The 26,152-nt window shown below is 41.9% G+C and overlaps 1 protein-coding gene across 8 annotated transcripts in view; it reads right to left on the bottom strand.

Annotated features, from left to right (window-relative positions):
* Positions 1–19,532, bottom strand: part of KDM6A (lysine demethylase 6A) — a 208,130-nt gene extending 188,598 nt beyond the window's left edge. For 3 of the 8 annotated variants that reach the window (XM_045471880.1, XM_045471881.1, XM_045471882.1), the window contains exons 1-2: positions 18,942–19,461; positions 18,690–18,753 (exon numbers count right to left, since the gene is read on the bottom strand). In XM_045471880.1, the coding sequence (XP_045327836.1) occupies positions 18,690–18,753; positions 18,942–19,102 (225 nt within the window). In that variant the 5' untranslated portion in view covers positions 19,103–19,461. Of the gene's footprint in view, positions 1–18,689; positions 18,754–18,941 lie in introns of all 8 variants that reach the window. The other 5 variants (XM_045471884.1, XM_045471886.1, XM_045471887.1 and 2 more) reach the window with 3 other exon arrangements.
* Between the last annotated feature and the right edge of the window lie 6,620 nt (positions 19,533–26,152).

Here is a 26,152-nt window from a genome sequence, read left to right as displayed (position 1 = left end):
CACCACCTCCCTCCCACCTGGCAACAACTCAGGGAAGTGGTACAAAGGAGAAAGCTTCTGCTCCACTCTGCAGCATCAAAGTGGTGAGACTTAGCCCTCCACTTCTCTCTTGCTGGGGAAGCATGTCCCATCAGGAAGCTGATCTTACACCTCCCACTCAGAGGCCACAAAGTGGTGTAAACTGATGCCCGCCTTTTACCAGGAAGATGTCAGTGAGGATTAAGGGGGAAATTGAACTTACATCCCATCAGTCTGCACCAAGACAGCATGACTCAGTGTTCTATTTTTGCCAGAACGGTTGTCTGTAGGGCCCAGTAAGAAGCTGAACATACATACCCACCCCAGCCCTTGCACTACACCTCAACAAAGAGACTGCCCACTATCAAACAGGATCCAGAATTCTTAAGTGATATTCCAAATGTCCGGGGTACAACCATACCAAAAGCCAAAAAAGTATAATGTGAATGAGAACAATCAACAGACCCAACACTGAGATGACCCAGGTTTTGAATGAATTATCTCACATTTCAAGTAGTCAACATAAAATGCTTCAATGGGGGCGCCTGGGTGGCGCAGTCGGTTAAGCGTCTGACTTCAGCCAGGTCACGATCTCGCGGTCCATGAGTTCGAGCCCCGTGTCGGGCTCTGGGCTGATGGCTCAGAGCCTGGAGCCTGTTTCCGATTCTGTGTCTCCCTCTCTCTCTGCCCCTCCCCGTTCATGCTCTGTCTCTCTCTGTCCCAAAAATAAATAAACGTTGAAAAAATAAAAATAAAAAAAAAAATGCTTCAATGTGCAATTACAACTGCTCTTGAAATGAAAAAATGGAAAACCTCAGGAAAGGAAATTTAGTTTCAAAGAACCAAGTGGAAAGTATAAAACTAAAAACACAACAAGCACAATAACTCTCTGGATGGGCTCAACAGTAGAATGGAAATAAGACAACAGAGTCCGTGAACAGATCAACAGAATTTAGCTAACCTAAACAAGAAAGAAAACAGACTGAAAAAGAACTAACAAAGCTTTAGGTACCTATGGGACAAAAACAAGACTTAAGATTCTTATCAAATTCCCAAAAGAGAGTGGGACTGAAAAGTATTTGAAGATACAATGGCTGAAAACTTCCACAATTTGGTGAAACACATTAATCCACAGGTAGAAAAGACTGCATGAACCAGAAATAAACTAAAACTAAAGACACCCACACCAAAATACATCATAATTAAACTTCTGTAATCAAAAGACAAATTCTTAAAAGCAGAGAAAAATGATACATTACTTACATGGGAACATTCAAATGATAGCGAATTTCTCATCTGAAACCAGAGAGTACATAAGAAAATAGTCCAACATTTTTCACATACTGAAAGAAATTAACTATACACTGTGGATTCTGTCCACAGCTAAAAAATCCTTCGGGGATGAAGGGAAATAAAGATAATCTCAGAAAAGCTAAGAGAATTTGATCCTTGCAAACTTACCCTGAAAGAATGGCTTAAAATGTTCTCTAAACTGAAAGGAAATGAAAACAAAAGAAGGCTGGGACTTCAGAAAGAAAAAAAGAACACTGGAATAGGTAAAATTAGGGGTAAGTGTAATAGACTATTACACTACACTTGAGTTTCATAAATCATATTTGTTGTTTGAAGCAAAATTTATCACACCATCTAATGTGGTGTTCAATGTTTATAAGAAAATCCTATTTTAAAGTAGAGAGGGCAAAAGGTCCTAAACAAAAGTAAAGTTTCCACACTACACTTTTCAAAGCAGTAAAAACATCTGTACCTGTACCAAAGATAATGATAATTTGCATGTGAATAGTGTAATATCTAGAGCAACCAAGAAACCTATACAAAGAAATATACCTGAAACATTACAAATCAAGATGGAACCCAAAAAATATATCCAGCTGACCCATAAGGAGGTAAGAAGAAATGAGAAACAGAGTAAATAAAAAATAATAAAACAGCAGACTTCAGCCCTAATATATCCATAATTACCCTAAGTGTAGCCTAAACACACCAATTAAAGAAAAAAAAAAAAACAGTGGAAGAATACTTTTTTTTTTTAATTTTTTTTTTAATGTTTATTTACTTTTGACAGAGACGGAGACAGAGACAGAATGCGAGTGGGTTAGGGGCAGAGAGAGAGGGAGACACAGAAGCAGAAGCAGGCTCCAGGCTCTGAGCTGTCAGCACAGAGCCCCACGCAGGGCTCGAACTCACAAGCTGTGAGATCATGACCTGAGCCGAAGTCGGATGCTCAACCGACTGAGCCACCCAGGCGCCCTGGAAGAATACATTTTTAAATGATGTAATGATATGCTGTCCGAAAAAAAAAAATATCACTTTTAATACAATGATAGTAAAAGTAAGGAGCAAGACATACCGTGTAAATAGTCATTTAAAAAAAAAAAAAAGCAAGGGTGGCTACATTATAAGATAAAGTGGACCTCAGAGCAAATAAAATCATCAGCAATTTTAGTAAGACAAAGAGAGATATTACATAATGATAAAGGCATCAACCCACCAGATGACAATCTTAAATGTGTACACATCAAATGACAGAGCCTCAAAGTACAAAAAGTAAAAACTGATAAAGATAGAAGGAATATAGACAAAGCCACAATTATAGGTAGAGATTTGCCAACACCACACTCTAAGCAATTGATAGAACTGCTAGATACAAAAATAAGCAAGGATATAGAAGCAACGAACAATACAATCAACCAATAGTATCTAATTGTCATGCATACAACATTCATCCAACAACAGAATATACATTCTTTTCAAGCACCCATGAAACAGACACCAAGACAGACCATATCCTGGGACATAAAACAGATGTCAACAAATATAATACAATGGAAATTATACAGAGTAAATTCCCTAATCACAGTGGACTCAAGCTAAAAATTAATAACAGAATGAAAACAGGAAAATCTCCAAATACTTAAAAACTGAACAACACACTAGCAAATATTCCATGGATCAAAGAGGAAAGCTCAGAAAAAACTTAAAATACACATAACTGAATAAAAATGAAAATACAACATATAAGAGGGACACCTGGGTGGCTCAGTCGGTTGAGCATCCAACTTCGGCTAGGTCATGATCTCGCAGTTTGTGAGTTTGAGCCCCGCATCAGGCTCTGCGCTGACAGTGTGGATGGAGCTTGCTTGGGATTCTCGTTCTCCCTCTCTCTCTGCTCCTACCCGATGTGCTCTCTCTCAAAATAAATACATAAACTTTTAAAAAAAGAAAATACAACACACAAGAATGTAGGATGTAGCTAAAGTAGTGTGGAAAGGCGAATTTATAGCATTAAATTTTTGCATCAGAGAAAAAGAAATCTCAAATCAATAATCCAAAAAACATGAACAGACTTTTCACCAGAGAGGCTATACGGATGGAAAATAAGAACGTAATGGATGTTAAACATCATCAGCCATGAGGGAAATGCAAATTTAAACCACAATGAGCTATTTTTTTTTAATTTTTTGAATGTTTGTTTATTTTTGAAGGAGAGAGAGACAGAGCGTGAGCAGGGGAGAGACAGAGAGAGAGGAAGACACAGAATCCGAAGCAGGCTCCAGGCTCCGAGCTGTCAGCACAGGGCCCGATGGGGGCTCGAACCCACGAACCACGAGATCATGACCTGAGCAGAAGTCGGACACTTAACCGACTGAGCCACCCAGGCACCCCTAAACCACAATAAGCTATTACTACACACCAATCAGAATGCCAAAAATAAATAACAGTAATAACGCAAAATGCTGGCAAGGATGCAATGAAACTGGAACACTGCTGGGAACTGCTGATGGGAATATAGAATGGTAGAGCTGCTCTCAAAAACAGTTTGGCAATTTTTTATAAAACTAAACAAGCAACTATCAGCAATTGCACTCTCGGGTATTTATCCCAGAGAAAACTCATGTTCACAAAAACACCTGTACACAAATGTTCACAGCAGCTTTATTTGCAATAGCCAAAAATGAGAAATAACTCAGATGCCCTTCACAGGTAAATGGTTAAAGAAAATGTAGTAACATTAATACCAGGGAATACTACTCAGCAATAAAAAGAAACAAACTATTGATACATACAACTGAGATTAATCTCCAGGGAGTTCTGCTGAGTGAAAAAAGGCAATCCCAAAAGGATACATACTGTAAGATCCCATTTATATAACATTCTTCAAATGACAAAATTATAGAAATGGAGAACAGGTTACTAGTTGCCAGGGGTTTGGAATGGGGGTGGGGAGAGTGTGGCTATAAATCAGCAACGAGACAGATACTTGTGGTAATGTAACAGTTCTATATCTTGATTATATCAATGTCAATATCCTGGTTGTGATATCGTACTACACTTTTGCCAGATGCTACCACTGGGAGAAACTGGGTAAAGGGTATATACTAGATCTACTATTTCTTACAATTTCACAAGAATCTATCATTTCAAAATAAAGTCAAAATTTTTAAAAGCTAATAGAAAACAATTTCCATTTACAAAAATGTATTCATAATACCCAATCTGTCAAATGACGTCCACTTCTATGAGTAAAGACAACCAAGTCCAACAAGACAAAGCAAAAGCCAAAAAGCAAGATCCAGTCCATCAGATTAGGAAGGACTCCAGCTCTTTGTCAGATATTCAGGGCCCAGTTACCTCTTTTCATAGAATCGTGACTATTTAAGGGTTGGGTAATCTTCACAGATAACTTAACAGTAAAAGTTATCCTTTGATGTCTGAATGTTGCCTACAACAAGCTGGCTAACTAAGTGTCAATGAGCAAACTTGAATAACTTCAATGACAGAAGACCTACTTCATTTTATCCATTTATTATCTTTGAAAGACTGTTAAGCAAAAAAAAAAAAAAAAAAGTTTCCTCTTAAGAAACTTCAAATCTAGGGGTGCATGGGTGGCTCAGTTGGTTAACCATCTGACTCTTGATTTCGGCTCAGGTCATGATCTCACAATTCGTGAGATCCGTGCTGCCAGGGCCTGGTTGGGATTCTCTCCCTCTCTCTCTGTCCCTCCCTCCCCAGCTTGCTCGCTCTCTCTCTCTCTCTCAAAATGAATAAAGAAAAGAAAAGAAAAGAAAAGAGAAGCAAAGAGAAGCAAAGAGAAGCAAAGAGAAGCAAAGCAAAGCAAAGCAAAGCAAAGCAAAGGATTCAAAATCTACCTTTTTAACTGATAGGCTACTAATGAAAATATAATCACACATACACAGCAAAATTGAACAATAAAATTTACATTCAATAGATCGCAAAGTGCCCCGCTAATGCCAAGTGATTCTCACTACTCAGGAAATCAAGGGACTTTATTCTTCTAACACCCAAATGTCCTGTGCAGTACATATTTATTCAGTGTGACATTTCTTACCAATTCACATGAGAATTCATTTAGTCCTATTAGATGAATTCCTAGCGAACAGACGCAGTGATTATACCCATCTTCTAGAATTAGAAACCTCAGATCTGACCTAAAAAATTATAGCCCCAACTATAAGAAGTTTGGAGAAGTCGGGGCGCCTGGGTGGCGCAGTCGGTTAAGCATCCGACTTCAGCCAGGTCACGATCTCGCGGTCCGTGAGTTCGAGCCCCGCGTCGGGCTCTGGGCTGATGGCTCAGAGCCTGGAGCCTGTTTCCGATTCTGTGTCTCCCTCTCTCTCTGCCCCTCCCCCATTCATGCTCTGTCTCTCTCTGTCCCAAAAATAAAATAAAACGTTGAAAAAAAAAAGAAGTTTGGAGAAGTCAAAACATGAACCATTACTAAATAAGACCAGCTTTCAAATCAATCTAAGACTAACTTAATGGTTAATCATACTAGATTAACCAAAACATACAACTCTCAGTTCCATTAATGTGCCTGCATTCTTTTGGTTTCTGATCTTGAAGGCCTGAGGCTGAAATCAAAGAAAATTACCATCTAGAACAAAGTTCCATTGTGCCCTGCTTCTGGGTCAAAATCTTAAAAGAACTGGGTCAAGCCTAAAAACTCAAATGAATTGTTACCTAGAATTCTGGTGCTAGTCACTGAAAATTTGCAATTCCCCGGCCTTCATCTTTAACAGATGGCAAAAATGGGGACCATAAGAATTAAGCAACTTGACTAAAAAGTAGGCAGCAGACCCTACAACTCAGGTCTTCAGTTTTCTAATCCATTGTTCTTCCCAGTATATCACACAGCCTTCCCAATCTTTAAACCAACATTTTGAGCGCCCAGGCTGAAGAAACAATACTAAACCCTATTTACTATGTTAACGGGGCATGTGCATACAGCTATTTTTCCAGTTAGAGCAATAAGCTGTCTAGGGATCGGTTCACATTCTCTTCCCCTAGTACCCTTACAATAACCAGCAGAGAAGAATTTGAGAGAATATGTGAAGTGGTCATAGAATACCGCAAAACTGTGTGGTAAAATCCATGCCATCTAAGCCTAACCAACCCAGTGGTTTTAAAGCTTTTCTTTCTCCCAACACACTCCCATCATTAACACCTCTACCCAAAAATAAGTAAACTGCACTAACTGAAAATAATGGAGGCTACAGTTGGGCTTCAAAGGGATCCATACACTCCCTGAAATCATATACAAAATGTATGCAGCTACACTAACCCTAAAAGGGTTAATGACCCCCAAGAAATAAAGTACTACTGTTTTAGCTCTACCACCAGTCACTCTAGAGTGAAAATAAAAATATTCTGCTGTGAAATAAGTTAACACACTAAGCCCTGTACTGTTTTCAACTAATCAAGAATGCAAGTTTACCTATTTTTCCTTTTCTATAATAAAAATGAGAATAAACCAAGAAAGTGAATGACTCCCACGAACACAAGATTATTAAGTAGTATAAACTATGGCTACTTCCACAAACATTCAGGGAGTGAATTAAGTTAGTAACCACAGAACCTGATAATCACACCAAGAAAACAAAATATGAAACCAAAATTTGCCAATTATTCCAATTGACAGGTCACACCATATAAAATTAAACAACTGCTATCTTAAGAAAACCCACGTGAGAGGCACCTGGGTAGTTCAGTGGGTTGAGTGCTGGACTCTTGTTTTCAGCTCAGGTCATGATCCCAGGGTTGTGGGATCGAGCCCCATGTCAGGCTCCAAGCTAAACGTAGACCCTGCTTAAGAGTCTCTCTCTCTCCTCTCTCCCTCTGCCCCTCTCCCCCACTCATACTCTCTCTAAAATTAAAAAAAAGAAAGAAAGGAAGAAAACATGTGAACATACTTCCAATTAAGACCTTCACATGCTGAAGAATTTCTATCCTCAGTATCAGGCATAAAAGGAGAACAGAACCTCAAAATCACTTAAAAGTAACCCAAATCAATCCCCTCACCAACATCTCCCTATTTGAATGAGAACTCCCAAACCCAAGACAATTCAATATAAGAACTATAAACATTTTCACACAGCAAACAGTAAAATTAAAGTATTTTCTAACAATTTATATACAGTATGATCTCGTTTGTGTGGGGAAAAAAACACAACAGAATATGTGCTTGTTGTATATGTGTTGAAATATAAAGTTACCCAATAACTTCATATTATCAGTGGCTGCCTGATAATATGAACCAAATAACTGGGAGATGTGGGAGGGAGATTTTCTTTTCACTGTTAACACCCTTCATGTAACTTTTCAATTTTGTACTACACTTAAGTATACATATTCAAAAACACTATTATGAAGTTATTTCAAAAGTCAAAGATAGGATCATGGCTGCAATTAGAATACTGGCAGTAAGGGGGCGCCTGGGTGGCTCAGTCCATTGAGTGCCCAACTCTTAATTTGGCTCAGGTCATGATCCCAAGGTCGCTAAATCTAGGTGCAGGTGGGGCTCATGCTGAGCATGGAACCTGCTTGGGATTCTCTCTCCCTCTCCCTCTGTCCCTCTGCTGCTCGCCCAGCTTGCACATACTCTAGCTCTCTTAAAAAAAAGAAAAAAAAAAAAAAAGAAGAAGAAGAAGAATGGCAGGCAGTGAGAATAGAGAGAAACATATTTGAAATTTAAGAAGTAGAAATGACAAGATAGGAGGACTATTAGGATTTTATAGGCTAAGAAAAAGGAATCAAAGGTGCCTGGGTGGCTCAGTCGGTTAAGTGTCTGATTCCTGATCTTGGCTCAGGTCATGATCTCATGGTTCATGGGATCCAGCCACGAGTCCAACTCTGTACTGACAGTGCGGAGGAGCATGCTTGGGATTCTCTCTGCCCTCCCCCTGCTCTATCAAATAAATAAACGTTAAAAAAAAAAAAGAGTCAAGAAACACTCCAAGGTTTCTAGCAAGGATAATGGTTAAGTGTCATTTATCATGATAAAAAACATCAAAGACAATGATAGATTCAGTTTGCATGTATATATATACATACATATATATACATATACACACACACACATATATATATATATATACACATATATATATATACATATATATATATATATATACACACACACACATTCAGTTTAAGGTAACGTCAAGATGCCCAAATAATCAAGTGGCAGTCAAGTTTACGTGCAAGTTGGAGGCAGAGTGAGTAAAGAAGATCTAGGAACAGTCTTCTTACAAAGGAGACTGAGATGTGGTCAGACACAGAAAGAAAGCCAAAGTAATGAGATGTTAGCATTCCTTTCCAGGGATCTCAAATCTGCCTCTATCTCCCCCCTCACTCCTAAAATACAGCCTTAGTTTAAACTTAAACTGTCTTTCCTAAGATGATACCATGTATCTTGCACTGAGCACCTTCCATGCTAGGCCCAATGCCAGGTACTTTACGTAACTTTTTTTCCTAACACAAAATCCAACAACCTGCCAGAAATCTATTACCACTTCCATTTAACAGATGAGAAAGCTGAGCCTCTGAAAGATGAAATAATTTGTCCAAGCATCCCACATCTAGGTAAGTGGCAGAACCAGAATTCTATTCTAAAACCCATGTATTGCTATCTAACCATCAATACTTAACAACTAGGTTCCTTTCCCTTCCACTTTATCCTTCTGACTGTAGCCAATAATATTTCCATAAAACCTACTTCTAGTCATGCCAATTCCCCCTGATTAGAGAGGTGAATTCAATGACCTCCCAAAACATCCTAGGGCTTATAATGACATGGGCCTTGACATGTTCAGTTACTTCCTCCTAATCCCACTTAGACACCCTCTACCCACACTAACTATGCACAATTCCTCAAACACCATTTAACTTCATACTTCCAACTCTCTGCCCTTTTCTTCCTCTTGCTAAACTTCTACTCATGTTTGATAACCAAGACCAAATTCCATCTTTATGCAGTTTCCCTCACCTACTTACTTCTCTAGTCAAAATCAACTGTTCCAAAATGCTGCGAATTGTGTGGATAGTTTATCCATAATCCAAAAATTTTAATGTTTTATTGGCTCCATCGTTTCACAGCTCATAGTACTTGGCATACACCTTGATTAGTATACTTACTACAACATATGATCACTCAGTCTGTCCATCTTTCTCCAAAGACTGCAGGGGCTGAGGCCAGGTCTTACTTGTTGCCCCAGGAATTGGCACAGTCCCTCACCACAGCAGGTCAGCAAACGTTTCATAATCAATCAAGCAAAACCAAAAGCTTTTCTAGTTCTCAGTCTGATACTTGAAATTCAAAACCCTAATTTAACTACTATATCTTAAAAACTTACTATCTTAAAAATAGTTTCCCCTAAATGCATAAATGATCCAGACTCAACTAAGATTCATAAAGTTCTTAGGCAAAATTATCTCTTTTGGCTTGTGTTGTGTAATATTCTATTACAAAATGCTACCACGATATTAAAATATGTCACATATATTCAGCTAAGTATCTTTCTACCAGCTTCCCAAGGAACTAATTCTTTTGCATGTTAAAAAATCAAGGCTCTCAAAATATTTGCTATTAAGAAGGTATTTTTATGTGTAATAAGGGCATTGTGATTATGTTTCAGAGACAAACTGATCTATCTATGGATTAAATGATGTGATTGATGCCTGAGATTTCCCTCAAAATAATGGGGGTGAGGGGTAAGATAGAGATGAAACAAGACTGGTCATGAGTTGAAAATAACTGAACTGGGGGCACCTGAGTGGCTCAGTCAGTTGAGTGTCTGACCCTTGATTTTGGCTCAGGTCCTGATCTCGCAGTTCGTGAGTTCAAGCCCCATGTCAAGCTGTGCCCTGACAGTGCAGAGCTCGCTTGGGATTCTCTCTCTCTCTCTTTTTCTGCCCCTCTCACACATACTGTCTCTCAAAATAAATAACCATTTAAAAAAGAAGAAGAAAATAGCTCAACTGGGTAATGCTTGGTGATAGTTGGCTACTTTTCTCTGCTTTTGAAAATACTGGAGGGGTACCTAAGTGGTTCAGTCGGTTAAGCATCCCAATTGAGCTCAGGTCAAGATCTCACAGTTCATGAGTTCAAGCCCCACATCGGGTTCTGTGATGACAGCTCAGAACCTGGAGCCTGCTTCAGATTCTGTGTCTCCCTCTCTCTGCTCCTCCCTCCGCTCACTCTCTGTTTCTGTCTCAAAAATAAACATAAGAAAAAAAAAAAAAATATATATATATATATATATTGGAAATTTTCCCTAACAAACTTTTTTTAAAAAAGAGAAGGATCGGGGCGCCTGGGTGGCGCAGTCGGTTAAGCGTCCGACTTCAGCCAGGTCACGATCTCGCGGTCCGTGAGTTCGAGCCCCGCATCGGGCTCTGGGCTGATGGCTCAGAGCCTGGAGCCTGTTTCCTATTCTGTGTCTCCCTCTCTCTCTGCCCCTCGCCCGTTCATGCTCTCTCTCTGTCCCAAAAATAAATAAACGTTGAAAAAAAAAATTTTTTTTAAATAAATAAATAAATAAAAAAGAGAAGGATGTAATGAACATAATATAATAGATCCACAGTTTGAAAACAATCCTTTATCTAAAAGGGTTTCTTCCACTGTTCTAAATTAAAATGAATTAGATGACCTTACATAAATTTCTTAACTATAACAAAGTCCAATCTTCTTCCTGAGAATAAACTTAGCAGAAGCATCTTTTATTTATTCTAACACAGACAAAATACTACCACAGACCAAACTACCAAAAAGAAAAAAAAAAAAAATACAAAAACACGTTAAGAGAACAACAGTTTTAGCAATGTAGAAAAGTAGAAAAAAGAGTAAAAGAAGAAATGGATAAAAGAAAACAAAAGTTTGTAGGAGAAAGTGGCAAACAAATAGCCCATAATCTGGCTGAGAACCCTAAAACTATCTAAAGAAGGCATTACTCTCATGCTTTCAGGTTATAGTCCTTTTAATTTGGTCTTAAATGTCAATCTGGGCCAAAAGGGGCCCAAAAGTGAAATCATCAAAGAAACAGATGCTAAAGATCAAAATGAAGATTGCATGGTGACTTACCCCAAAGCCACCTAAAAGGCAAAGAAATAGGACCTAACAGGGCACATCTCTACTTCATTCATCCCTACCCCCACTTAAGGACCATCAAGCTCAGAAGTATCCCGACTTGACAAGGCCCTTACAGGTATCTCTACACACACGGCAGAATAAAACCCATTTTTAATCAACCAAAATATAACTCTAGTGTACTCACCATCAGGATGCTTATTGTATTATTTGTAAAGTAATACATGTCTAAAGAAAAAAAAAAAAAAAAAAACAGCAGTACAGAAATCTATAAAGTGTAAAGTTTAAAATCTCCCCTCCTCCTCACCCTAGAGTCATTTGTACTCCAAGATGACCTTTCTTTAATTACTTACTATCCTTCCAAAACCTGGTCAGAGAACTTCTTAAATTGAGCCATGAAAACTCATTCAAGGATCCCAAGAACCCACACAAAGGTAACTATTACTATAAAATGAGATCAGAGAGGGCACAGAACACACAGCAGATTGTCCTTTCAACATCTGCTAAAAGCCAGAATGTGATTTTAAATGTTTTCCTAAACAAATTTACAAGATTCCTTGCTAAAATCCAAGTCAAGAAACACCATCTCCGAAAAACACAATCAAGAAACAATCCTCATCCTGTTAATAAAAGCCATTCTACTGAGGCCCAATCTAGGGTGGAACTTTGAAACTCAATTTACAACTGCCCCAACAGTAAGCTAAGTGAAAAGGGGAGATCCAAGAAAGCACTGTTTTGCACAAGTCATCAATGCCTGCCTACCTCCAGCACTACCCATCCAGAGAAAGAAGGCCTAGGTCATAAAAGTGCCCAGGCATGAGGAACTAGCAGATGGGGTCTTTTTTTCCTTTTCTGGGGTCTGGTGTTCAAAGTGTATAATTTGTTGAAACATACCTGAATACATGGAATAGACTATCTGTAAATTAGGCCAGACATCCTTTTTGCAGTGTCTCACAAATGTAAATATTTAACTCACAAGTGTAAAAATTTAATTAAATAACTTAGTTTTAAATGTCTGACAAAATGTTACATAACAGAAAGTCTCATTAAATGTTTTGTTTTGTTTTTTAATGAAACACATCAGGAGATGATGGGTCTCAAATGCTTAGTTAACTTTAACCTAGGAACTATCAGTTAACCCTACTAATCTAAAATCCAAAAGCTGTTAACTTTTTAAATGCCCAAATCAAGAATACATAGTTCAAGAACAGTTCAATCTAAAAATGAGAGACATGAGGGGGACATGAGCCAGGACAGCACTCTGCAAAGGCAATGGTTCTCCTGCCTTTACTTCAGTAAGCCCTGGAATGCGTTAGGGAGCACGAAGGGTGTTAGACGTTAAGTTTTCACGTGAAATGAATGATGGTCGAGTTAATGTAGCTTGGCTAGAAATACTATAAAGGCACCTCCACCTTTGCACAAACAGGAGGGTCTAAGAATCCACAAACCCAGGATCCCAATACTCTACACACTGTACACGTAGTCTGAGTCCCATTCAACCCCGTGTTCCACCGCTGACCAGGTAATTCTGGAATAATGCCTGCTGCTGCTGATAGATTGCTACATGTGCCTCCAATGCACCTTTCCAGCAAGGTCCTTGTTACACTACCTACAAAGACAAAGGGCTGGGACTTCACAAGCTTCCCAAACAGGTTCCTGTGACTGCTTTTGTGCCTGCTTGCTAATCGATGCTTCTATGGGTAGCAAAAAAAAAAAAAAAAAAAAATCCATTCTACTTGTTAAATGGACATTCAACATAACCTTTCAGGGCGCTTCACACCATTCTTCTGCCACTGATGTTCCTATGTTAGTCATCCTTATACTTATCTCATTCCTCTTAGCCTGAGTTTTCAATGCAGGCAAGGAATATCTGTTATCTTCATGTTCTCTGCACAGAAGACTTGCACTTAATGTAGAGTCCATGTTTGTTGCTCTAATGTACTGTTGACAGTATGCAAAACTGATACAATTGTATGTAAAGCTTCAGTAGGAGTACATAAAACTATCAATTTCGCATTCATGAAACTCCATTAACTAGTCTACAAATAAATACATGGGGGGCCCTAAATAACCTAACCACCATTCCAATTCTTAGACAATCTGGTGGTGTTTCTTAACATAAACTAGCTCTCTGGATACCACATTTCAAAAATACTGTTAATGATGTACAGTGTTATCAGTCATTAACATCAGTTTCAAAGAGCTCAAAGCATCACAATGAGTTTCGAAGTAAAAAAAAAAAAAAAAAAACTTAACACATCTGCAAAAAAAAAAAAAAAATATATTGGTACTAAAGAAATAAAAACTAAATGTTACATAATCAAGTCATAATAAGACATTTTACTCTGTAGCTGGCCAAGCAGTGAACCTTCACTTTGGTTTAATACCCATGCCTCATTACTCCACTTTACCACCTAAATCACAAAAACCCAACTCTCAGGCAGTTTTTCTTAACAACCTAAAATATCTAGAGGTGGCAGTCAAATGTTCCCTAGTCATTTCAATTTATAATTGATTCTACAGAAAGAGCTATCCAGTGAGAAAGAAGGCCAGAACTTAAAAAGTACCTGTTTATATATTCCTGCGGTTCTAATTTGTGCCCAGGTATGCAAACATTTCTGTAATCTCTTACTATTATAGCTGTATTACTAGGGATGTAGCAAAATTTTAGGAAATGTGTAACAGCATGACACTTTATCCAGGCAAACAATGACTATAATTATTTACAAGACAACTTTCCAAACTAAAAAACACTTTTTAAAAACACATCAAGTTAAAGACCTAATTTTCAAACACAAGGCATGACATTATTCTGTGGCTACTTTTGTAACACAAACACTAAACCTTCTTTAGCACTAGAAATGAATATATACCTTTAAGTGTCAGCAAACAAAACACAATATAGAATAATTCTAAACATCATCAATCTCTAAATATTATAGTATAAATAAACCATCTCTAGAACTGACCTAGTAAGTTTCCCCTACCATCTACATGCAAGCAGACCAAATTTAGGAAAATATATGCTTTAATGGATTTTAAACTACTTCTATTTCCCAAAAAATGAAAAATGCTAACTATGTTAATACTAATGATCTCCTTGGAAAAATAGAACATACATTTTTTTCAACTTTTTTAATGTTTATTTTTGAGAGAGAGAGAGAGTGTGTGAGAGTGGGAGAGGGGCAGAGAGGGGGGGGGACAGAGGATCCCAAGCAACTCTGCGCTGACAGCAGAGAACCCCATGCAGGTCTCCAACACACCAACAGTGAGATCATGACTGGAGGCAAAGTCAGATGCTTAAGGGACTGAGCCACCCAGGTGCCCCGAGCATATTCTAAAGGGTAAACAACCCATAACTCCTCGGTATTCCACATAATCTTTCTACTGATTAACAGAATTATAAAAAAAGATGTTTCAATAAAGTATACTCAGGACAAACTTACAAATGATGTAAAGATACTTCAAAATGAACAACTATGTACTTAAGCAGTTGTTCCCTGACGCAGATAAGATTCCCCAGCCCTTTAGCAATATATTACTATAAATATGCCTTATAGTACGGTATTTATTCTTTCTGTATTTATGCTATATTATTACTATACATGATACTTTAACACAAATCCTTATCCAACTGAGAACAAGATGAACCCAAAAGATTTTCAAAAACGTACTAAAAACAAAATCACCACAGTTAATTTGTTAAAATGTTTCATTTCTAATTACTTTTCAGTAACTCCACTGTAATTAAAATGTAAGAATCTTGAATTATTATGTTACCAAAAGATTAATGGTCAGCATTAAAGAGCAAAGTGGTGGGGCACCTGGGTGGCGCAGTCGGTTAAGCGTCCGACTTCAGCCAGGTCACGATCTCGCGGTCCGTGGGTTCGAGCCCCGCGTCGGGCTCTGGGCTGATGGCTCAGAGCCTGGAGCCTGTTTCCGATTCTGTGTCTCCCTCTCTCTCTGCCCCTCCCCCGTTCATGCTCTGTCTCTCTCTGTCCCAAAAATAAATAAACGTTGAAAAAAAAAAATAAATAAAAAAAAAAAAAAATAAAGAGCAAAGTGGTCAAGCTAATGCTGTATTTCAAGAACTCTGATTAAGCAACCACTTGCTATTAACAACCTTTTAAAGATATTTCAAAGATATTACTACAAAAATAATATACCATATTACTAATTTATTTTTTAATCCAAAATCCCAAGTATTGTATATCAAATGGCAATCATACAAACAAAAATCCTTTTAAGGACACTAATACGAATGAGTCTTACAAAAACATTCAGAGACTAAGAAATCAGCAGTTTGGACAAAGTATCCTCACACCTGGAAAAGGAACATACAAGTTTAGTGACAAGTAAGAGACACTTTTATTAAATGTTTAAAACTTACCAAAGCTTTTATGTCAAGAGTTATCTTTTTTTAAACCTACAAATTGGAATTTAAAAACTTGAAGCCCGATCCGATAATACATATAGGAATAAAAATTTTTGAAAACAGGTAGTAATAGCTAAGTTTGTCAGAAAAAAAAAAAAAGTTATACAAGCTGCAGACTAAATTTATGGGGGGGGGGGGGGCAGGAGGTGAGGAGGGGTGGCAGGACAAAAATAGCAGCTAAAAAGAGAACCCTGAGAGTTATTCAATTCCATTACCTGCCTTCAGGTAAGTAGCCTGAACCAACCCCAACAAAGAAAAGCCAACTCTTGTTTTTAAGACTTTTAGATAACATGAATTCTGAAACACAGCTCAACATTACACACACACACACACACACACACACACACACACACACACAGGGCTGTTGTTCCCCAGGACTATTCAAAAGATGGGTGAAACTGAATTAATTCAATACTTCCGACAGCAGGACCCCAGCTCATTCATTCTTTTCAGAATTCAATTCAAACACGAGGTGAGAGGTTATATAATGGCAAGCTTTACATTATACATTTCGCTAGGATGTGCAGGCTCACAAGAACTGCATGAGGTTGCAAGCATACACTCTAGAATGTTTTATTGTAACGTTAAGACTAACAAGTCTTGCCCTAAATAGGCAGGACCTCACAAGCATGGAGTTACAAAGTAATAAAGAATTTTTTTTCAACTCAACGAAATAATTAGTAATTCAGCAGATTATTTTTTTACAAAGCCTTAATTCTTCCCCAAAACATAGTGAAACTTCACAAGTTTCTCATGTATAGCATGTTACTGTATTCAAACATCAAGAAAGTAATGCACACTTTCACAAAAAAATGCTTGAAAACGCTGAGTTCTTTAAAATTTAAACACAATAGTGCATAATTACTGTAGAGTCCAATACTACAGTCTGAAATCCAATCCACTGTGAATCTACTAAACACCATCGTTCCGAGACACGAAATCATCAACTAGCATTTTACACATCATCCACACAAAACATCAGATTCCGTTTATATCTTCATTACCGTAAATCAAAAGCAATAGATTTGGCCAAACTTTTCCAAATGTGTTATCTTTGCAAACAATTTTACCAACCTCCAATTAGACTGGCAATAATCACTCCAAGATAAAATAATGCTCCATTTATTTAAATATTTAATCTTGTGGAAGGACAACTCTGACAGTAGTCAATTATTTTCAACAAAATATTTTAAATACTCAAAAAATTTTCAAGGCTTTAATTATTGATGCTTAAATCATTTCAGAGCTAGTCGCTATTCATTTTTCCAGGGATTAATCTTAATGAAACCAATTAATACCTACACAGCCAAAGTTTAATTCAAGTTTTCTCTATCAGGCAAAGGCACCAGGCTTCCTGAAAAGGATTATTACTGTTTAGGTTTCTGGTCATTATCTGGGGTTGAAATCCCTTACACTTAGTTACTTTGAAACAAAAGCAGAAGTCAATTGCAGATAAAGAATTAGTGACTCCTAAACAAAACTACAGACAAAAAATGGAGGACAACTAGCTAAATTTTTTAAAAATCAACTTAAGAATAAAACGCTAGGCTTTGTCAAACTTCCTTCTCAAATGTAACAATAAAGCTAGGTGTCAAACTGAAAGCTACGGATTTCGGCTTGAAAAGAAAATGTCTAACGGATGCAACACCTATCGCACACACTCCCAAGTTTCACGGTGCCCATTAAGGAAGCACACAAATATCACTTCGATCATATTTTGCTCCGGAGGGACCAACTGATGCGGACAGATCGAGACTCCACAGCCTTTGTTCAACAGCTTACGGTTGGGCAACTAAATGTGCTACAGGTTGATAAGCATTTACCAGGCTTACGAATGCTGCTTCCAAGCCTGAGAAAGGTACAAGAATTCTGCATGCAAATCATCTCGGACAATTTTTATTGAACACCATCGAGCTGCACACTCCGAAGGAGAGGCCTATTCATCGCTACTATTTATTTCCATGTTTACCTCTCCTCCCTCCCCCCCAACTCCCCCCCCCCCCTTTCACTTTCTCCTCCCACCCTGTCCCGCCATCTTGGGCCGATAGGAGCAGCCATTACTTAACTAAATGACAGTGCTAACAACTTTCCACACAAATAAACAGAGGCTGCACCCCGAATCCCCCCTGGCCTCCCCGGTCAGGCACACAGGAAACGGGACTCCAAGAAGAAAACACATTCGCAAATAACTGCGGGGTGTGGGGGCAGAACGCCCCAAAAAAGTAAACAAGTCACCTAACTTCAGGTAGAACAGACAGACCCATCGGGATGCATGTCAACAGCCCAATGCAAACTCTTCGCCGCCCTAAACTACGTGCAACTTCCCCCTTCTGGGAGCAGGGACGCAGGAGAGCCCAAAACGTTTGGTGCACAGTAGACGTTACGAACAGCCTGCCTGGAGGGAAAGAATGAAACCCACGGGAGGCAAGGAAGTCGGAAATTGGGGAGGGGGGGGAACATCTGCACACATTTACGCTGCCCTGACGCTACACCGGCACCCCGGGGGCTCATCGGGCTACCTCCAAAGAGCCGCAAAATGAGAGGCGCTTTCGTGCACCCAGTGGAGCTCGGCCCCAAAGCGCTGCTGCCCCGGTTCCTCCGGCTACGAGAGGAGAGGGCGATTTCGCAAGGGTGCGAGCGAGGTATCCGGGGGTTGGGGGGGGTGGGGGGTGGGAGGGAGGGAGGGAGAGCAAAGGCAGGAAATAGTTTTCCGGAAGCCCCTCGGCCATCGTTCGCGGCCACAATGAACGCCGGCCGGGCGGCGGGGCCCGGGGCGAGCGGGGCGCCGGCCGGGGAAGACGGTGTCCGCGCTCCGGCCCGCGGCTGCCTTACCTTGCCCAGTAGGGCCTTCGTCCTGGCGCCATCTTCATGAAACCTCACGAACCCGAAAAGGCGGCTGCGGGGAGAGACACACGCGGCGCGTTAGGGCTCCGGGAACGCCACCGACCCACCCCTGCCCGCGCCCGAGGCCCCGGAGCCGAGGTGCCCGCCCCGCCGCCGCCAGAGGCGAGCGGCGCTCGGGCCTCCCCGGAGAGCGGCGCCAGCCCGTCCGGAGCCGACCGGGCGGGTGACGGCGGCCCGTACCTGTCCAGTCCGCCGAGCGCCTCCCTCTCCTCGGCTGTCAGGCTGGGGGACGCCTCCTCGCTCTCGCCGCTCGCTTTTCCCGCCGCCATTTTCTTTTCCTCATCACCGAAAGCGGCGGCGGCAGCGGCGGCGGTAGCGAGCGACACTCCGCAGGATTTCATGGAAACGCAGCGAATTCACAACTCCAACGCCGACACCCCCCCCCGGGCCGGGGCCCGCAACGACGCCCCCAATCTCCGCGCGGGACCGGCACACCAACTTTATCGCCGCCTCCTCCTCCGCCGCGGGCGGCAGCGACGAAAAATCCCAACGCGGCGGCGGCGAAGGCGGCGGCGGCAGGGGCTGCGGAGCCCCCGGGTCGGCAGCGGCGGTGGCTCGGCTGTAGGGTCACATCGCGGGGGCGGGCGGGGGGCAGCCACAGGCGGGGACGGCGGGAACGGCCGGAGCGCGCGGGGCTGGGGGACAGGGGGGGGATTCGTTGGAGACACAAACTTCCCCGGCACCAGCACAAAGTTGTTGTAATTGTGTCACACAGCGAACCCCACGCCGCCGCCGTGACCCCCCCTCCGCGCCCGGCCGGCGCCACCAATCGGCGCCGCCCGCTCGCCTCACGTGACCTTTGTTGACTCACGTCAGCCGTGGCTCCACTCAACTTGCTAGCTGCCGAGCCCCGCCCACCGAGGCCGCCACCGTCGGGGAGCGGGACGCAGGCCAATTCTGGCCGGTGGTTGGCTGCTGCGCCCGTCTGTCGGGGGGGAAGGGTTGTCACCGAGAGGCAGCAAGCGGTTAGGTTGTGCTCGTTAAATACACTGGGGCAGAGAATGGAGGGTCCGGGCCGTGTCACCTCGGGAGCCGCGGCGGGCTCGGGAGGGGGAGGGGAGCGGTAAGGAAGGGCGAGGTCCGGCACCGCCCGCGGCGGGCGTGAGCAGTGAGTGAGGACGCCATGGTCGGCCTCTGCCTGCCGGAGAGCTGGGTGGTGGGCCCAGACCCACGGCCCGGGCAGTCCCGCGCTCCGGGGGGTCCCGGGGCCTCGCCGGGCCTGGTAAGGGTCGCGGCGCACGGCCCCTGACCTCCGCCCTCCGAAGAAGGCGCACACTTTTGGCACCGCTGGAAATAATGGCCTCCGCGAGGAGCGCGCTCCGGGAGCGGCTGCTGGCCCAAGCCGGGCGGCACGGGCGCCGCCCAAGGCCGGGCCTGCGTTCCGGGCCCCCGATCCCCTTGCTCGCGCCGCAAGTGAAGGGGGAAAAGCCTCCTGACCCCCGGCCGGAGGGAAGGAAGAGTCGCCCACGGGGTCTGGCTCGCCGATCACGGCTCCCCACCGCCCAAGGTCTGTTGGCGGCACTTTGGGGCCAAGTTTTCATGCTACCCGCGTTTTGTCGGTAGTTCACTATAGTATCGTAAGAAAAACAATGACAGGTGTTGAGCTGGACCTCCAGAATGTTGGTTTCTTGTGGCTGTGATCTCGGGGTGGGGGGGTGGGGTCCTTCGTGGAAGAGTTGGGGCTGCTTGTGGACAGGCCTAAGAGAAAACATAGTTAAGACCCTCAACACGGCTTGCAGCCCAGAAAAGCCTTTTCTACCCCCACACAACATGCCTTAGACAACAATAACACTTTCTTGTTCTGGCCGTGTCTTAGATGCAAATCAAAGTCACTAGTCTAGTTTTCAATTCCAGGTGTAATTGGGAGAAAAAGAAAACATGCCTTGGGTCCATTACTCTTTCCAAAAGACAGGTCTCGTGTAACAGATCCGTTACAGGGCACACCTCCAGTCTTAAGAGATTGGGAAGTGTTAATTAATCGACTTATGAAGACAAGATTTCCTTTATTAACATGGATTCTTGTAGATTTTTCATAACCAATAGACAAGATAGATTTAACTTGGATTTCAAAATATAAGGAAGACAATTCCGCGCTGACTCAGTAATCCTAGCAGTATTCAGCGAGAAGCTATAGAAATCCCAACTGATTTTGCACACAGACACGGTTTTAAATTGTTCCCCTGAGACCAGTAACTAGACTAACAAACTGTGGTTTCATATAGATTATATTTCATGTTTAATTACTTTCTCTGCAACACCTCTTCCATTCTTCACGGTGTTCCGTTTTATTTGAACGAGTATAGAGAGCTGAATGTTTTCTACAGCTAAATTAACGTGCATTGTTAACTTTGTCACAAACACAACCTTCCAGTCCTGGGAGATTTTGACACCACGATCTTCTCCCCACACACACTTAGACTTGCACGAGCAGAGAGAAAATTCAGCCAGCATTTGGCCATATTCCTGGAGTTGGCCATTCTTGACTGAGGCGCTTAAGAATTATAAGGCTACCCACCCCAAACCGCTCAAAACCGTTCCCACCACATAATCGTTAGGAGATAATAGCAGCAGAATTGCACCCAGTGGATGCAGTGGGGTGGTGTTGGGGAGTCAGGAGGTCCTGGATTTGAATCCTTACTGCGCAGGCTGTGTGACCTTGGGAAACTTCCTTCTCCTCTAAGCTGGAACTGTATGTCTAATCCAACCACAGATATCCATCCTCCATTATGATGCACGAGACCATTTTTATACAGTAACATCAATCTCCATACACTATGTAATTTTTTTAGAACTGGAACGGTTTATAATTTGTCAAATACATGTACACACAATAGGTAGGTATGAAGCCTCCAAGGTTTCGGTCCTCACTGGAGAGAGCAATGGTAAAGTGAGATAAATGACTTTGTAATTATTTCTCTGCAAAGTGAATCCGGAAACCCATCTGGAAGGCAGAGCCGTTGAGCCAGAGGAGCATGAACTGTGAAACCGTACAGACATAGGTTTGAATCCTAACTCTACCACTTGCTAGCTGGCTGACCTTACACAAGTTAGTCTCGTTTGAGCTTCAGTGCTCTCCTCTGTGAGCGGGGCGGGGGAATCGATCCCCTTTACAACATTATTTTGAATATGAATTTCCATGAGGTAGGTAGAGTGCCAGATACATAATATCCACTCAAAGACCTCAAAAAAAAAAAAAAAAAGTTGGAACTTCTAAGATCCTTTGTGGCTTTCACATTCTGGGTTCTAAATGTACCGGTCACCGTTCTACCAATCACTGCCTCCTTATCACTCCCCAACCTCCCCATAAACCCAACACATAGTTTTAATCCACTTTTTACTTAAGGCATATAATCCCAACATTGCTACCTCGCTTCTTTATTCCAAAATTCAACCTCATATCGCTTATTACTGACTCTTATTTCATAACTGTAACAGAATACACCGGGAGCTGGAGGAAATAATGTGAGTTTACCCAGGTGATATGACTAATATATGCATAGATAAATCAACATTTGAAAATTATATAAGTTTGTGTCATGCTGAGTCCGATTATGGGTTAATTAGTGCACAATCTGTAGTTAATACTTCTGTGAATACCATCAATTAATACCAGAGAAGAAGCCCTTTCAATTATAGGAAGATAAATTTAATTCATTTTTGAACAACTGAATACTTAACCCGAAGCATTTAGGAACATGTAGTTTATTTATAATGTTAATGTCACATAACCCGTACAGATAGAAAGTCACACAACAGAGTCCTGATTTATCTAGTCTTATAATTAGAACCATGCTTTTTTTATATCAAGAAAAAATGTATTTACCAGCTCTTCCCACACTCGCCAGTGTCATAAAGATTACCCAACTGATATCCAAACACATTGATGACAAAAGTAAATAAGAGTAAGGGTTGAGGGGAGATAGAAGGCCAAATACAGACAGACTTTCAGTCATCACAAAAGCTTCAGTTGTCAGGGCACCTGGGTGGCTCAGTTGGTTAAGCACCCGACTCCTGGTTTCGGATCCAGTCATGATCTCGCAGTGCATGAGTTCGAGCCCCAGGTGGGGCTCTGTGCTGACCGTACAGCGCCTACTCGGGATTCCTCTCTCCCTCTCTCTCTGCCCCTCCCCTGCCGGCACTCTTGCTCTCCCTCAAAATAAATAAACGTTTTTAAAAATTTGTTTAAAAACCAGTTGTCAAAATCGTTTTGAGACTTCTAAATGAAGTCGAGACCACCCACACCCACCAGGAACCTAGACTTCTACCCTCACCAGGCTGTAATGAGGCACCTCAAATCCCTACCACCACCCCAATCCAGCAGAAAGGAAGAATCCCTACCCCTCCCTGCTGGGTTGGTGTGACAGGAAGCCTACTGCCCAGTGGTGACGGCACCCTCGTGGTGTCAGCGGAAGCAATGTGGGGGGGCACTAATGAGGCACTCCCATACCTCCCAGCCAAGGTGGTATCAGTGGGGGCCCAACGGGGGTGTCAGAACTCCCATTCATATCTAGAAGTAACAAGATCTTCCCCCTCCACCAGTCAGCCAAGGCTGAGCAGGGAACCCGGACTTTTTTCACCCCTACCTGATAGTAATAAGGCAGCGCTTTCCCTTACCCCACCAAAGTGATGCCAGAAGAGGCCTGCTAAAACAGAAGATTTGGATAAGATCCAGAGCCGCCTAATCCCCAAGATGTCCAAGTTTCAATCAAAAATCCATACCAGGGCGCCTGGGTGGCTCAGTTGGTTAAGCATCCGACTTCCGCTCAGGTCATGATCTCGAGCCCCACGGTGGGCTTTGTGCGGACGGCTCGGAGCCTGGAGCCCGCTTTGGATTCTGTGTCTCCCTCTCTCTCTCCCCCTCCCTGCTTGCGCTCTGTCTCTCTCTCAAAAATAAATAAAATTTTTTTAAAAAAATCCTTCATACCGAGAACCGGGATCATTGAAGCTTAGAAAATACAGTCAACAGATGTGAACGCTGGGGTGAATCAGATGTTCCAATTATCTGACAAGGGTTTTAGTTTTTTTTTTAATAGTTCTTTTTGAGAGAGAGAGGGCACACAGGCACGTGAGCACAACTAGGGGAGGGGCAGAGAGAGAGGGAGACAGAGAACCCCAAGCAGGCTCCACACTGTCAGTGCAGAGCCCAACACCGAGCTTGAACTCATGAATTGTGAGATCACGACCTGAGCTGAAATCAAGAGTCAGATGCTCAACGGACTGAGCCAACCAAGTGCCCCTCTGACAAGAACTTGAAAGCAACCATCATGAAAATGTTTTAGTGAGCGATTATGAACCCATTTGAAACAAATGAAAAACCGGAAAGTTACAGCAGAGAATAGGAAATTTCAGCAAAGAAATAGGAGATACAAAGAAGAACCAAATGGAAATTTTAGAACTGAAAAATACAGTAACCAAAATTAAAAACCCAGCATATGGGCTCAACATCAGAATGGAAGGAATAAAGAAAAGCATCAGTGAACTTCAAGACAGAACAATAGAAATTACCCAGTCCGAACAACAGAGAGAAAATACACTGAAAAAAATAAGAAAGCCTCAAGGATCTGTGGGACCATAAAAAAAGATCTAGCATTTGTGTTCATCAGAGTCCCAGAAGGAGCAGAGAAAAAGGTTGGGGCCCAAAAAGTATGCAAAGAAATAATGGCTGAAAACTTCCCAAATTGGCATGGTCCCTGTCCTGAGTCCTTACTCGGAGAGTTGTATAAATAAATTCTGTACTATTAAATAAGATCCAGAGTCTCCTAATACCCAAAATGATGAGTGCTATAAGCTTTGCCCAAATTTCTGTGGATGTTCATAGGAGAGGCATCTTTATCCGCTTAGAAGGACCAGAGAAAGTTCCTAGAAAATACAAGATGGATTAACAGGAACTAGAGGGTAGCGTAGGGGTGTGTGTGTTCTAGGCAGAGGCAGCAATATATCTGCAAAAGCACATGAGAGTTCTGATATATTCAAGAAGTGGAGTATGGCTATGACCAGAAAGGTAAGGAAAGAACTGGGAGTTGAAGTTGGAAAATTCAAAAGGGCATACTAAAGAATCACACCAATGGTTATAGTTACTTTGGGCACAGAAACAGTAACTGTAGCTTTGCTATTGGTGTTAATGCTGTGCGTTAAACAGAAGATCTCTGGGGCGCCTGGGTGGCTTAGTTGGTTAAGCGGCCGCCTTTGGCTCAGGTCATGATCCCACGGTTCAGAGGTTTGAGTCCCAGCTCAGAGCCCCCCTTCAGATCCTGTGTCCACCCTCTCTCTCTGTCCCTCCCCTATGTTCTCTCTCTCTCTCTCTCTCTCTCTCTCTCTCTCTGTCTCAAAAATAAATAAACGTTTAAAAAAATAAACATAAGATTTCCTTTCACCTGGGCTCAGCAGCTGCCACAAACCAGCCTGCCGCCTTCATGGCCGTTTCATCATACGTTAAAATTATATGCAATCCAAATTTGGATGTCCATAAATAAAGTTTTATTAGGACACAGTCATGCTCACTCATTTATGTACTATCTGTGGCTACTTTCACAAAAACACAGAGTTGGATAGGTGCAACAGACAATTATGTGGTAGTCTCATCACTTCCCACTGCTGCTTAGTGCCCTACAACTCACAGTGCTGCTGTCATAGCTTGGCAGTTCTTCAAGTGCCACGCGTATGACACCATCACATTTTTTTATGACCGATACATGTCTATCATGCCGAAGCAAGAAAAAAGAGAAAAATGGACTTCAGCTATCATGCCTTAAAGGCACAGTGGCGTGTGGATGGTTTGGTTACACATTTTGCGGCAAAATATTGGTCATATATGTCGACATTATGAGGCTACACCCGCCACGATATTCCCAATCGATAGGAAAGCAACAGTACGAACAATTAAGAGTATTTAAAACACTATTTCATCCCAGCAGAATTCCTTCACCAAAGTAAAACATGAAAATGAGACTGCAACCAGAGTCATTTTCTGAGTGGCTCATTTCTTAGCCAAACAAGGAAAGCTACTTAATTGAATTGTATTTGATGGCACCAGCCAAACTAATGTGTCCACAGAAAATACATGTAAGGCTATTAACCTTTCAGCTAGAACAGGCACTTGAATTGTTGAGGACACGGGGAGCAACATCGACAGTCAACTAAGAAACAAGGTGATTACCGGAGTAGGTTTCCTTGGCTCTTCTTGAGTTAACGGAGAATCCTGATACTACTCCGTCGTTGTTTATTGGAGGAGTCAATGCCTTGGTGGAAGTGACTGAAGAATTGGCCTCAGCTTTCAAAGAAGCTGGAAAGCACTGATGTGGTACAACATGAAGTGGAACCTGCTAAGATGTGTTACGATCGGCGGTAGTAAAAAGACGTGTGAAGCAGAGAAATGCTTATTTGAACAAATT

This window comes from Leopardus geoffroyi, chromosome X, assembly GCF_018350155.1.
Source record: "Leopardus geoffroyi isolate Oge1 chromosome X, O.geoffroyi_Oge1_pat1.0, whole genome shotgun sequence".
Taxonomy (NCBI): Eukaryota; Metazoa; Chordata; class Mammalia; order Carnivora; family Felidae; genus Leopardus; species Leopardus geoffroyi.
The sequence above is the reverse complement of the archived record's forward strand: the minus strand, read 5'-3'. Positions and strand labels throughout refer to the sequence as shown.